Source organism: Mobula birostris, chromosome 18 (genome assembly GCF_030028105.1).
Source record: "Mobula birostris isolate sMobBir1 chromosome 18, sMobBir1.hap1, whole genome shotgun sequence".
Taxonomy (NCBI): domain Eukaryota; kingdom Metazoa; phylum Chordata; class Chondrichthyes; order Myliobatiformes; family Myliobatidae; genus Mobula; species Mobula birostris.
Genome location: NC_092387.1, coordinates 17,950,241 through 17,963,042, shown reverse-complemented (window position 1 = coordinate 17,963,042; position 12,802 = coordinate 17,950,241). Strand labels below are relative to the sequence as shown.

The window sequence follows — 12,802 nt, the reverse complement described above, 5'->3', positions numbered from 1 at the left end:
GATAGAAAGTTAACATCCTCTGGTGTACAGTACTCACCAACAGTGGCAGGTGTGTTCGCTCCGGAGGATGAGTCGTTGTTGTGGCTTCAGGCAGCTTTACACGGATAAGGTGGATGGTTGTGGTCGTCAGGATCATATCAAGCACAGCAAAGGGTGAAGGAAGACTCACAGAACTCTTAGAACTGCCAGCAGCATAAGAGTACAGTGATTTGAATAAAGTGGTAAGGGTTGTTTGCTTGGCAGCATTTTGTTTTAAATTTGCTTGTAGGGAAGAAGGGTTGACGGCAGGGAACGACTGAAATGCTGACTCCATTCAAAACTTGGGTCCATGTCCATCGCCATTTGTGCCAAGTGTTCCGACTTCCACCATTCCCTCATCGTTGGTAAACTTCCAGGATTTTCAAAATCGTCTGTTGCTTGCGGCATCGGAGAGAGTTCGCCGTAAAAAAAATACGCACACCTTGAACGTGGATTACACCTTGGTCGAGTGATTGAATCAGCGATGTTGTGTTAAGCGGCAGGAAACGCACTGTTATGTCAGGATGAATGCTGTCCAAATGTTTAGGATGGGCTGGCGCATTGTCAATCAGCAAAATAACTTTAAAGGCAAGTTTCTGTTCCCGACAGTAGCGTCCCACAGCTGTGTTACCTTCAGCTGATGCCGCGCTGTTTATAATTTCCAACCTTTTTTCCAAGTGTTAAAGCGGTTCTCTGCTGCTCGGCTGACGGCCCAGGACATGACATCGGACGCTTAGGAGGCATAGTTAAATATTTCAAGCGCAAAATCACTGCACCATAGGTAAAACCAACAAAAGTTTAAGATTGTGCATCCACACCTTGCCAAAACCAATGCGAGTGCGGCGGGAGAGAGATTGTGAGGTACGCGCACCTGACTTGTATTGGCGGGAAAGCGGTGCTCCTCATTCCAACAGTAAGACTGTGAGGTGTGCGCACGCGACTTGTATTGGCGGGAAGGCAGTGCTCCTCGCATAACTGTGTGCTTTGGACGCATATAACGAGACGTTGGTAGAAATAGGTTCCTCGCATAACTGTGAATCCTCATAGTCTGAAGACGCATATAACGAGGATAGGGTGTACCTAGTTTTTTGAACCTTTCGTAAACTCTTCTTTTCTTCTTGACTAGATTTACAACAGTTTTTGTACACCACGGATCTCCTACCCTACCATCCTTTCCATGTCTTATTGGAACGTACCTACTCAGAACCCCACGCAAATATCCCCTGAACATTTGCCACATTTCTTCCGTATGTTTCCCTGAGAACATCTGTTTCCAGTTTATGCTTCCAAGTTCCTACCTGATAGCCTCATATTTCCCCTTACTCCAGTTAAACGTTTCCCTAACTTGTCTGTTCCTATCCCTCTCCAATGCTATGGTAAAGGAGATAGAATTGTGATCACTATCTCCAAAATGCTCTCCCACTGAGAGATTTGACATATTATTAGGTTAATTTCCCAATACCAGATCAAGTACAGCTTCTCCTCTTGTAGGCTTATCTATATATTGTATCAAGAAACCTTCCTGAACACACTTAACAAACTCCACCCCTTCTAAACTCCTCACTCTAAAGAGATGCCAATTAATATTTGGGAAATTAAAATTTCCCACCACAACCACCATGTTATTATTACACCTTTGCAGAATCTGTCTCCCTATCTGCTCCTCGATGTTCCTGTTACTATTGGGTGGTCCATAAAGAACTCCCAGTAGAGTTATTGACCCCTTCCTATTCCTAACTTCCACCCCCAGAGACTCCATAGACAACCCCTCCATGACTTCCTTTTCTGCAGCCGTGACACTATCTCTGATCAACAGTGCCACACCCCCACCTCTTTTGCCTCCTTCCCTGTCCTTTCTGAAACATCTAAAGCCTGGCACTTGAAGTACCCATTCCTGCCCCTGCATCATCCAAGTCTCTGCAATGGTCACAACATCATAGCTCCAAGTGCTGATCCATGCTCTTATCTCATTCGCTTTATTCATAATACTCCTCGCATTAAAATAGACTTATCTGGATTGTAAAAGTTGATATAAAAGTTTTATGAACCAAGTTTTGAACATCGCCCTGTTGAGCTTATCTAAGTATGTCGAATTTTACAATCAAGCTATATCGTAAGTTCATGCTTGTCAATTAATTGGAAATCCAGAAGTGCCAAAGTACAGTTACTCTACTTAAATTAGAAAAAATAATATATACAGTACATATTTGTTTTAAGTACATATGTCTATAAAACTATAGATGCTGGAAATCTTCAAAGTACATTATCAATGTATGTATACTATACACAACCTAGAAATTCATCTCCTATAAGGCAGCCACAAGAAACCCAATAGAATCCATTAAGAAAGACCAGCAAATGCCCCACGTGCAGAAAAAAATCTTGCAAACAAAAGTAAGCACATTACATTCAGAACTGAAGTTCACGAAAGTGAGTTCAAATCCGAAATAAAAGCAGAAAATACTTAAGCATTCAGAGGGTTAGGTAGCATCTATAGAAGAATTCACATTTCAGACTGAAGAATTTTTAATCAGGACCATTTCTCCCCCCAGGTGCTGCTTGACCTCATGACCGTTCAAGCATTTTCTTTTTCTATATTACAGGTTTCCCCCGCTATCCGAAGGTCGAGCGTTCCCATGAAATGGTTCGTAAGCCGAAATGTCGTAAACTGAATAAGCAATTACCATTTATCAATATGGGAAAAATTTTGAGCATTTCCAGACCCAAAAAATAACCTACAAAATCAAGCCAAGTAACACGTAGAACCTAAAATAACAGTAACATATAGTAAAAGCAGGAATGATATGATAAATACACAGCCTATATAAAGCAGAAATACTTTTCTGCAGCACTGTCTAGCGCAGCGAAAATCTCGCGGAAACACTCTTGGCAGAAACACGGCATAAGCGCTCTCAGCAGAAACACTTTTTCTAGTAACCTTTAAGCTATGAAGCTGCCAAATCATACCAAAAAAGACATAAAAATACACAGCCTATATAAAGTAGAAATAATGTATGTACAGTGTAGTTTCACTTACCGGAATCGGAAAGACTTCAATAAATTGCAGTTAAACAATTGCTTATACGAATACAGGTGCCCCCCGCTTTTCAAACGTTCGCTTTACGAAACCTCACTGTTACGAAAGACCTATATTAGTTCCCTGTTTTCGCTAACAGAAGGTGCTTTCGCTGTTACGAAAAAAGCCAGCGCGCGGAAAAAGCAGTGTGAGAAAATAAAGCAGCAGCGCCCCAAGCAGCTGCTCTCCCCTGGATTCGGAACTGCATTCTCACCAGCATTGCTTAACCACAGGCCTGTGAGCAGCTGTTAGCAAGATGAGTTCTAAGGTATTGGAAAAGCTTAAAAGAGCTCATAAGGGTGTTACACTTAGCATAAAACTAGACATAATTAAGCGTTCCAATCGTAGTGAACGAAGTAAGGACAAAGTGAGTTTGGCTTGTGGAAGCTGACGAAGATGATGTTGAAGAGGTTTTGGTATCTCATGACCAAGAACCGATAGATGAAGAGCTGATGCAATTGGAAGAGGAAAGGATAACAATCAAAACCGAATGCAGTAGCGAACGGACCAAAAGTGAATCATTCAGGAACTGAACGTGATGCAACTGCGTGAGATTTTCGCTGCAATGATTGCAGAAAAGTACGACTTTAATTTTGAAAGGGTATGTCGGTTTAGGGCATATTTGCAGGATGGTTTGAGTGCTTACAAAGAACTGTATGATAGAAAAATGCGTGAGGCTAGCAGTCAAGCAAGCCTTCAGCAGACGACGAACCTCGATCTTTGACATCAAGGCAGGCAGACATAGAAGAAGATGACCTGCCTGCCCTGATGGAAACAGACAACACCCCAGTGTCCCACCACCCCAACCCCCGGGCCACGGACAGATACTGATTCGCAGAGAATGCAGCGGTAGCCGGGACGCACCCAGCACATCTTTAAGAAAAAAGCCGAAATAAACAAGCTAATTAATTAGGTGCTGCCCAGCATGTAAATGTCAGCCCAGATCAGAGGCAATTGCCGATTGCGTTGCCTCTGATCTGGGCCGACATTTATGTGCCAGGCGGCACCTAACTAGCTTGTTTGTTTCTGCTTTTTTCTTAAGGATGTACTGGGTGCGTTCCAGCTACCGCTGTACCGCTGCATTCTTCGCGGATCAGTATCGGTTCGCTGCCCGGAGGGTGGGGGCCATTGCACCACCCCAACCTCCGACGACTCAGCCTAACACACCATCATCAGTGTGCTTGGCGCTGTCTTCCTGATTCCTGTGATACTACACTGTACATACATTATTTCTACTTTATATCGGCTGTGTATTTTTAGGTGTTATTTGGTATGATTTGGCAGCTTCATAGCTTAAAGGTTACTGGAGAGCGCTTGCGCCGTGTTTTTGCCAACAGCGCTTGCGTGAGATTTTCACTAAGGAGAACAGTGCAGGCAATGATTGTAGATAAGTATTTCTACTTTATATAGGCTGTGTATTTATCAAATCATTCCTGCTATTACTATATGTTACTGTTATTTCAGGTTTTATGTGTTATTTGGCATGATTTGGTAGGTTATTTTTGGGTCTGCGAACACTCACAAATTTTTCCCATATAAATAAATGGTAATTGCTTCCTCGCTTTACGACCTTCCGGCTTACGAACCGTTTCATAGGAACGCTCTACCTTCAGATGGCGGGGAAACCTGTAACCAGCTGACGCAATCGGCAATCGCTTCTGATCTGGGCCAACATTTACATGCCGGGTGGCACCTAATTAATTAGCTTGTTTATTTCGGCTTTTTTCTTAAAGATGTGCTGGGTGCTTTCCCACTACCATATTCTTCGCGGCAAGTATTGGTCCGCGGCCCGGAGGTTGGGGACCACTGCTTAAACTATGAAGCTGCCCTTGCCTCAGAAACCAATCAAACCACCCATGACTACCTTTAAATTCCACTTTCATCACCATCGTCCAGTGTTTTCTGTTTCAGCTTATTAAAAAGACTGACTGATATCTCAAGTATAAGAAAACTTAAAGGAACACCACGCTTTGCACACCCATCAATCTACTCAAGCAATAGACTTTCCATTTTATCCATTATTGGATGCTGCCTAAGGGAGACCACTTTGCTATGAGCAGAACCAACAGTAACATCGGCAGCTGTCAAAATTCTCTCTCTGCGTATAAATAGTGCGAATGGTGGACGCAGGCAAGTTCAATACGTGGACAATGTCCTTAGTTCGTTCATCACGATTGAAACGCTTAATTATGTCTACTTTTACGCTAAGTGTAACACCCTTATGAGCTCTTTTAGGCTTTTCCGATACCTTAGAACTCATCTTGCTAACGAATGCACAAAATAAATCGAGATAAAGCACTGATTTAAGCAATGCCGGCTAGAATGCAGTTCCGGGGGAGGAGCTTGGCTGTCCGGGCCCGTAACAGTGAAAACACCTTCTGTTAGCAAAAACGGGTAACTAATGTAGGTCTTTCGTAACAGCGAGGTCAGGAAATGATCAGTCATAATCTTATCGAACGACAAAGCACACACAGAAGGTTGGAAGGCCCACCCACCTACTGTGCTCCCCTGTTTTAGTAGTTCAATGTTGCAAATTTGGAAAATGCCACCAGAGTAGCATAGACAAGAAATAGCAGCACATTTTGTAGATGATACACAATAAAGCCATAGTGTGACTGTGGGGGAATAAAATAAAGGTGAATAGAGAGCAGGACGGACTGGATTTCCTGGGTGGAGTTGAATTGCTCCATCACACTCCTGAATTGGAATAGAAAAGTTCTGGGGCATTGGCAGGGGAGTCACTCTAACCTGCTTTTATAATCACAGTGTTTATGTGGTTGGGATAGTCGAGTTCATGATCTGGTGACCCCAAATCCTTGGCTGCACCCTACTACCTTGTGGGAGCAAGCACCCACCCCCCAAACATGTCAGTATTACAGGACTCAGCAATGGTAAGGTTATTGAGTACCAAGAGTAGGTGGATAGATTCTCTCTTGTTAGAGACAGGCATTGCCTCATACTTTTCTGATACAATCGTTTCTTACTATTTATCAGCTGATGCCTTAAAGTTGTCTAGGTCTTGATTCTTGAAGGCACGGGCTTTCCATTAGCTGAGGAGCTGAACGTTGCACAATCAGCAGTAAACATTCCTGCTTCTAGATGGACAGCTGATTCAGCAACTAAAGATGGTGGGTCCAATGATACTGCTGAAGAACTCCTGCAACAGGAAAGCTCCTGAGGCTGAAATGATCAATCTTCAGTAATCTTCATCTGTGCAAACCAATAGATGGGACCAGAAAATTGTTCTCAGAGAGCTGGCACAGACATGATGGCTGAAAGGCCCCCACTCTGTGCTATTGTAATTACCCTACACTTCTGAGAAATACGCAGATCTTTTTTTTCACTGCAACACCACGTTCATCCTCCACCATCCTGTAATAGAAGATTCCCAATTCCCTTCTGGACAAAAATATTTAATGATTTTTAAGGTTTCTAATAAAGGATTTTTGCAACATAAACAGTTACGCTAAGAAATCTGTACCAGAAATTTGTACCTGCACTGGGGAGTTGTTCCTCCAAACCATTGCTTCCCCTTCACTCTCCCACACAAAGTGCACCTCTTTGCCTTTCCATTCCTGTGGAATGGTGAATGTTACCCTGAACCAGCAAGTCCACCATCTGTAATTTAAACAAAAGTTTAGTTAACAATTGTATGGATTAGAATAAACTTAAATTTGCAGCTTAACCCTTTATACAAATTTTGGATCATCTGTCAAAATATATTTTTATTTGTCTGACTGAATTTTCTTTCAAACTATACTTGCAAAACATTTTGGCACAATGTACTTCATTAAACATGACAGAGATATACATTTCCTTTTATTGGACAGATTCCCAACCAAGCTCAACTCACAATCCAAGTTTCCCATCATGAAAAGTAATAAAAAATAAAAATAAATGAAGTTTTGCAATTAGCCAGCTGGTGGTGTACTGACATCAGTGCCAGACTTCAGAGCGAAGGCTCCTGAGTTCGAATCCAGCTGGCTCCCTTGCACACTTTCCATCCGTGCTGGGTTGAGTGTCGAGCTAGCAACTCGGCCTCGTAAAAATAAGAAAGCCTGCTAAGAAAACGACGTCATAACAACGTCCCAATGACTCCATTCGGAGTTAAGGGCTTTCTTCTTCTTCTTATAGCAATTAAAAAAGTAAAAGTAAAAAATAATCTGATATTCTGACGAAGTTTCAACTGACAGAAGAACTTCCAGTAACGCAAAGGATCTTAATGTTTGTAAATTTCATCAGATGTTTACTAAATACAGACTATCTCTGGGTTATGAACACCTAATTTATAGATACACGTGCATGCAAGTGAGCTCACTTGATATTATAAAATTCAAGAATCTTACATATATACATGTATTGTTCCAATGAATAACAGAACTCGGTTCCTCTATTTCTCTCTCTCTGCACTCTTAGTAATTGTTCCTTCTTATTTTTTAAAGTGTTTTTGATGCTATTCTTTACAATACTGGGGTGATATGAATAAATGGGGAGTTTTTGTTTATTTTCCAACTTATGGACAAATCCAACTTAAGGATACATGAAAATATGGAACCTATTTGCTGCCTCTGGATGACATAACTGAACATTTATAACATATCTTCTCCCTGTTGCCTTACACATACTTACGTTGGTCCAAAAGAATCTCCAACTTTAGCAGCCTTAAAATTTTCCTTCACTGCCTTCTCATATGGGATACGTGACTGTGTCATAAAATAGGACAGCGATTCAATTGGACAGCGAGCACCAAACAGCCTGTAAGAGACAAGTCGATAGATACATCTTTAGCTGTTGTTGTACCATTAAATGCACACTGCTTTGTATTTATTCTAAACTTCCTCTAAGGCGGGAGGAGAAGATGGTGGTGCGACGCAGTGTGTGCAGCTCTCCGGTGAAATGATATTGTATTTGTTAAATAGGGTACCGTGCACAATTCTGATTTGATGGAGACAGCCATGAGAAGCACAGAGGAACATCTGGATTAACTTCTGAAATGCCCGGTTCGCTGCCGCTGCTACTGTGCGATCCAGACTCTCCGGAGGGAAGGCCCCAAAATCCCCGGCTTTGCCTGCAGCTGGCGGCCGGGGCTAGGGTCAAAGCGCTCGGCAGAGATGGTGCTCGGTGTTGGAGGGCTGATCGGAGGCTTGAAGTTTTCGGACAACTCAGAGTCGACTGTGGTCGGGTATGGCGGGGAGAGTTTTCTTCCTTCTCTCGTCTGCGTGAGATGTGGGACTTTCGAGAGACTTTGAACTTTTTTTTTACCGTGCCCATGGCCTGTTCTTCATCAAGTTATGGTATGTAACTATATGTTATAATTATGTGGTTTTAGTCAGTTTTTCAGTCTTGGTCTGTCCTGTGTTTCTGTGATATCACACCGGAGGAATATTGTATCATTTCTTAATGCATGCAGTACAAAATGACAATAAAGGAGGACTGCGTGACCTCATAATCTAAAAAAAAACATCTTGTAAAGTGCGTAAAGACAATTGCTAAGCAAAAGGGAATCAAACCAATACAGATGTTGGAAATATGAAAAAAATAACAGAAAATGCTGTGCATAGTTCAGGCAGTATCTGTAGAAAACGAAATAGTCAGAGTCATAAAGTAACACAGCACGGAAACAGGGCCTTCTGCCAAACTGGTCCATGCTGACCACAACACCTTACCTGCTACTCCTGGTTCCTGCATTTGGCACACAGCCCTCCAAGCTCTACCCCTAAATGTACCTACCAAATACTGCAATTGTAAATATCCTACCCTGGTTTTATTGTTCAAAATTCATCACTTTACGTTTCCCCCAAGCTGAAATCCATTTGCCATTCCTTATCCCATTTCTCTAACTGATCAAGATCCCTTTGTAATTCATTGTAAACTATAAGACCAAAAATGACCTAGTGCTTGAAAAAGGATCGAATGCTTTCCCAGTGGAGCAGTGTATATCAGCTAGATGGGGTGCACAGTGGAAACACGCATCAAGGAGCACAGGAGGTGTATCCATTTCAGTTACCCAGAGAAATTGGTGGTAGCAGAACATTGCATTCACAATGGCCATAGGATTGACTTCAATAGCACAAAACTACTGTGCCATGCCCATGGCTTTTGGGGCTACTTGGTAAAGGAAGCCATTGAAATAAAATTAGAGGAAAAGAATTTTAACAAAGATGAAGGTCTCACTCTAAGAAATAAATGGAATTCAATTGTAAACAAGGTGGGGAAGCAGAAACCTGATTGGATGAGGATTAACCAATCCGGAGGGAGGGAATACAGGGGTATAAATACCACCAGACTGGACATGCCCAGGCATCATCCCTGAAGAAGGTGGCAGAGTTTGTCACTGAAATGTTGGTTATAATCTATATCTATACCCAACTTGAAGCTAAGAAGAGTTTATTTACCAATAAGACCCTCTAATGTAGTATCACCAACAAAGCTGCCAGGCATGCCACGTACATTCACATCCAAGTGGGGAGAAGCTAAAGATGGCACCTAAGGTTTTTGTGGACCTGGGGTAAACAATTCAATTTCTTCTCTTTTAATGTCTCTTTTTCCCTTTTCAAGGTGGCTGAGGTCCTGTCAATGTCTGTGATTGACAGCTGCACTCAAACCATGGTTCTTCACAGCAGTGGGTTCTCATTCTCAGAACTCACCGAGCAGCCTACGTTTCAGGACGTCCAGGTATGGTCTGGAAGACTTGCGCCTTCAGGGTGCGGCCCTGTGGACAAACCGATTCCTTGCCCCTGTCGCCGACTGAAGTGTCACGAGGGAGCGTAACATCGAGACAGCAGTGTACGCTGATGTTAAGAGAAGGCCCTTGAGTCAGAGCAACTCAAATAAGCGACGCAGCAGATTGTAACATCAAAACATCGAGCTATTGCTCTCTCTCTCTCGTCTGTAGCAGGAGTGAAACCTCTCCCTCCCGTGTTAGTGAGAGAGAGCCTGTTTGAGATGTCAGTGTTGGGGTGAACAGTACTTTTTGATGGACTCTAGATCACAGTCTCTGGGGGCTTTGCTACTGCATGCATGGTGGGTGATGGGGCTTTGATGTTTTTGCTGGAGCAAGTGGGGAGGGGGAGGGTTGATGCTTTTGTTGCTGTGTGTGTGCGCATGGGAGGGGGAGGGGGCTTTGGGGTTCTAACATTTCTGTCATTCATTCTTTGGGGTTTTTTCTTGATTTGATGTCAGTCCAATTCTGAATTCACTTTTCTATCTCCCCCAAATTAACAATTCAGAGCAACAACCCTTCAGAACTGGGAAGGGGAAATTAAACAAATGAAACAAAGCAAAGAGAGGCGAGAGGAGAGTGGACCATGGAAGAAAGGGAAGAGGGAGGTGATAGGCAGGTGAGGAGAAGGGGCAGGAGGCTAGAAAGAGGAAATCCAGGAAGAAGGGGGCAGGGAGAAGGGGAAAAAAACGAATTATCAAAGTGGACAAAGTGAATATTAATGACAGGGTAAGGACAAGGTTACCTGGGAATAAGCTGTTAATGAAGTCATCCAGTCAATGGACAAATGAAATGAAGACAGAGGGGAAAATGTCTTTCTATCCCACTCAAATAGACTGGTCTATTGGGCATTTTCTTTAACTTATGTATTTCACAGCTTCACAATGAGGAGGTTGGAGGGGTGGGGAGAACTGGGCAAGGGGTTAGAACGTGCTTGGGAGCTGGGAAGATAAGAAAAACAGGTCCAATCAGAGAGGGTGGTGGTGGTCAGGGGTCCGGAGTGAGTTTAAAGGAGAGGTTTACAGTCGATGCTGAGCTCTGGCTCCCCTCACTGCCTCAGACTCCCCCTTAGTCCCATTCCCCTACCCCTACCCTCTTTCACCTGTCCAGACCCACCTCCACTAATACCTAGCCCCCAAAACGCCTCTCTCACTGTCTCCCCACTCCCCTCTCACTCACCGGCCCCGCAGGTTGACATCCTTGAAGTAAATCGGAGACAAGAACTTCTCCACCCGCTCCAGCGTCGCTCGCCGGCTCTTCAGCACCAAACCGGCCATGGCGCACCGCGCTCTGCCGTCCCCCGGAGCAGCCCCACAACTCCCGTTCCGGGCCGTACAGTCCCACCGCTCAACTGCTTCACCTATCCACCGTGATTTAATGGAATATGCCAGCAAATATTCGGCGAGCGCATAACCGACGGCTGCAATAACTTCATAGCATTGCAAATTGTTCTTTTGTGAGTTTTCTTTTGTAAAATATTTTCTTTCTGTTCGCAGAACCCGAATAGAAAGTTTTACAGTTGGCTGCAGGACTTTGATCACTTACGTGTATCAGAACCAGCGAAATCTGCTACAGCCCCACAACAGGGAGAACCGAGTACACCTCTAAATCCGATCTCTTTGCCCTCTCTTCAGCGGCTGCCCGCTTTTCCGCCTGATTCCACCCAAACCTGCGCCGTTCTGAAACCAAATCTTTGATACCACAAACACAAGCGATTCTGCGGGTGCTGGAAATGCACAGTAACACATACAAAATACTGGAAGAACTCAACGGGTCAGGCAGCATCGATGAAATTGAATAAATATTCGACGTTTCGGCCTATCGGAGCTTGGGATTGATTAGTAAAAGCAAATTAAAGGAAGGCAGGGTCGGGCGCCACGGCTATCGTCTGAGTGGGCATAGCCAAACTGTTCGACGCTTCCGCGGAGGTTTCACTCTGAGAAAGCAAAGGAAAGAAAAGCTTATTTTTCTCATTCTCTTCTTTAAATCTGCTCAACTAGGACAGTAGTGACGACATGCAGGATAGGGAAATGCTCCTCTTGCGGATGTGGGAAGGCAGGGAGACCTCCAGTGTCCCTGACAACTACACCTGTGAGAAGTGTGCCCAGCTGCAGCAGTTGGAGCTGGAACTGGATGAACTCCGGATCATTTGTGATTCTGAAGGGATGATAGATAAGGACATATAGAGAGGGAGTTGCACGCAAGGTGCAGGACACAGGAAGGTCAGGACGGGGCAAGGGGTTACGGAGCCAGAGTACGCCTGTGGCCATCCCCCTTAACAACAGGTCTATCGGGGGGAGGGTGACCTACAGAGCAAAGTCGCAGGGGGCGGGTCACTGGCGCTGAGTCTGCCTCTGTGACTCAAAAGGGAAAGAGGGAGAAGGAGCACGCTGTGGTGATAGGGGATTCGTTAGTTAGGGGACCGGACAAGAGGTTCTGTGGGCGAGAATGAGATTCCCGGTTGGTATGTTGCCTCCCGGGTGCCAGGGTTCGAGTTCTCAGCATTCTGAAGTGGGAGGGTGAGCAGCCACAAGTCGTGGTCCATGTAGGTGCCAATGACAGGTAGGTCCTGCATAGGGAATTCAGGGAATTAGGTGCTAAATTAAAGGGCGGGACCTCCAGGGTTGTGATCGCAGGATTGCTGCACGAGACCAGAACTAGGAAGATTATACGGTTTAATACGTGGCTAAGGAGTTGTTGTAGAAGGGAGGGTATCAAACTTTTGGATCATTGGGCTCCCTTCTAGGGAAGTGGGACCTGTACTGGAGGGGGACTAATATCTGATTGGAAAGTTTTGTTAATGCTACACAGATTAGAGATTAAATTAGAGTTGCAGGAGAGGGGAACCAGAGTGCCAGAACAGTTAGTGGAGGCAGATGTTAGTTAGACAGCAGACAAGATTAGGAATCAAAATGTTGAGCATGGTGCGACTGGTGTCCTGAGTTGCGTATATTTCAATGCAACAAGTATCGTAGGAAAGGATAATG

At 44.1% G+C, this 12,802-nt stretch overlaps 1 protein-coding gene across 1 annotated transcript in view; it reads right to left on the bottom strand.

Moving 5' to 3' along the window:
• man2c1 (mannosidase, alpha, class 2C, member 1) overlaps positions 1–11,787 on the bottom strand; it is a 127,632-nt gene extending 115,845 nt beyond the window's left edge. The window contains exons 1-3 of the mRNA XM_072282292.1: positions 10,995–11,787; positions 7,724–7,849; positions 6,589–6,712 (exon numbers count right to left, since the gene is read on the bottom strand). Of these exons, the coding sequence (XP_072138393.1) occupies positions 6,589–6,712; positions 7,724–7,849; positions 10,995–11,092 (348 nt within the window). The 5' untranslated portion in view covers positions 11,093–11,787. The remainder of the gene's footprint in view (positions 1–6,588; positions 6,713–7,723; positions 7,850–10,994) is intronic.
• Positions 11,788–12,802: the final 1,015 nt, after the last annotated feature.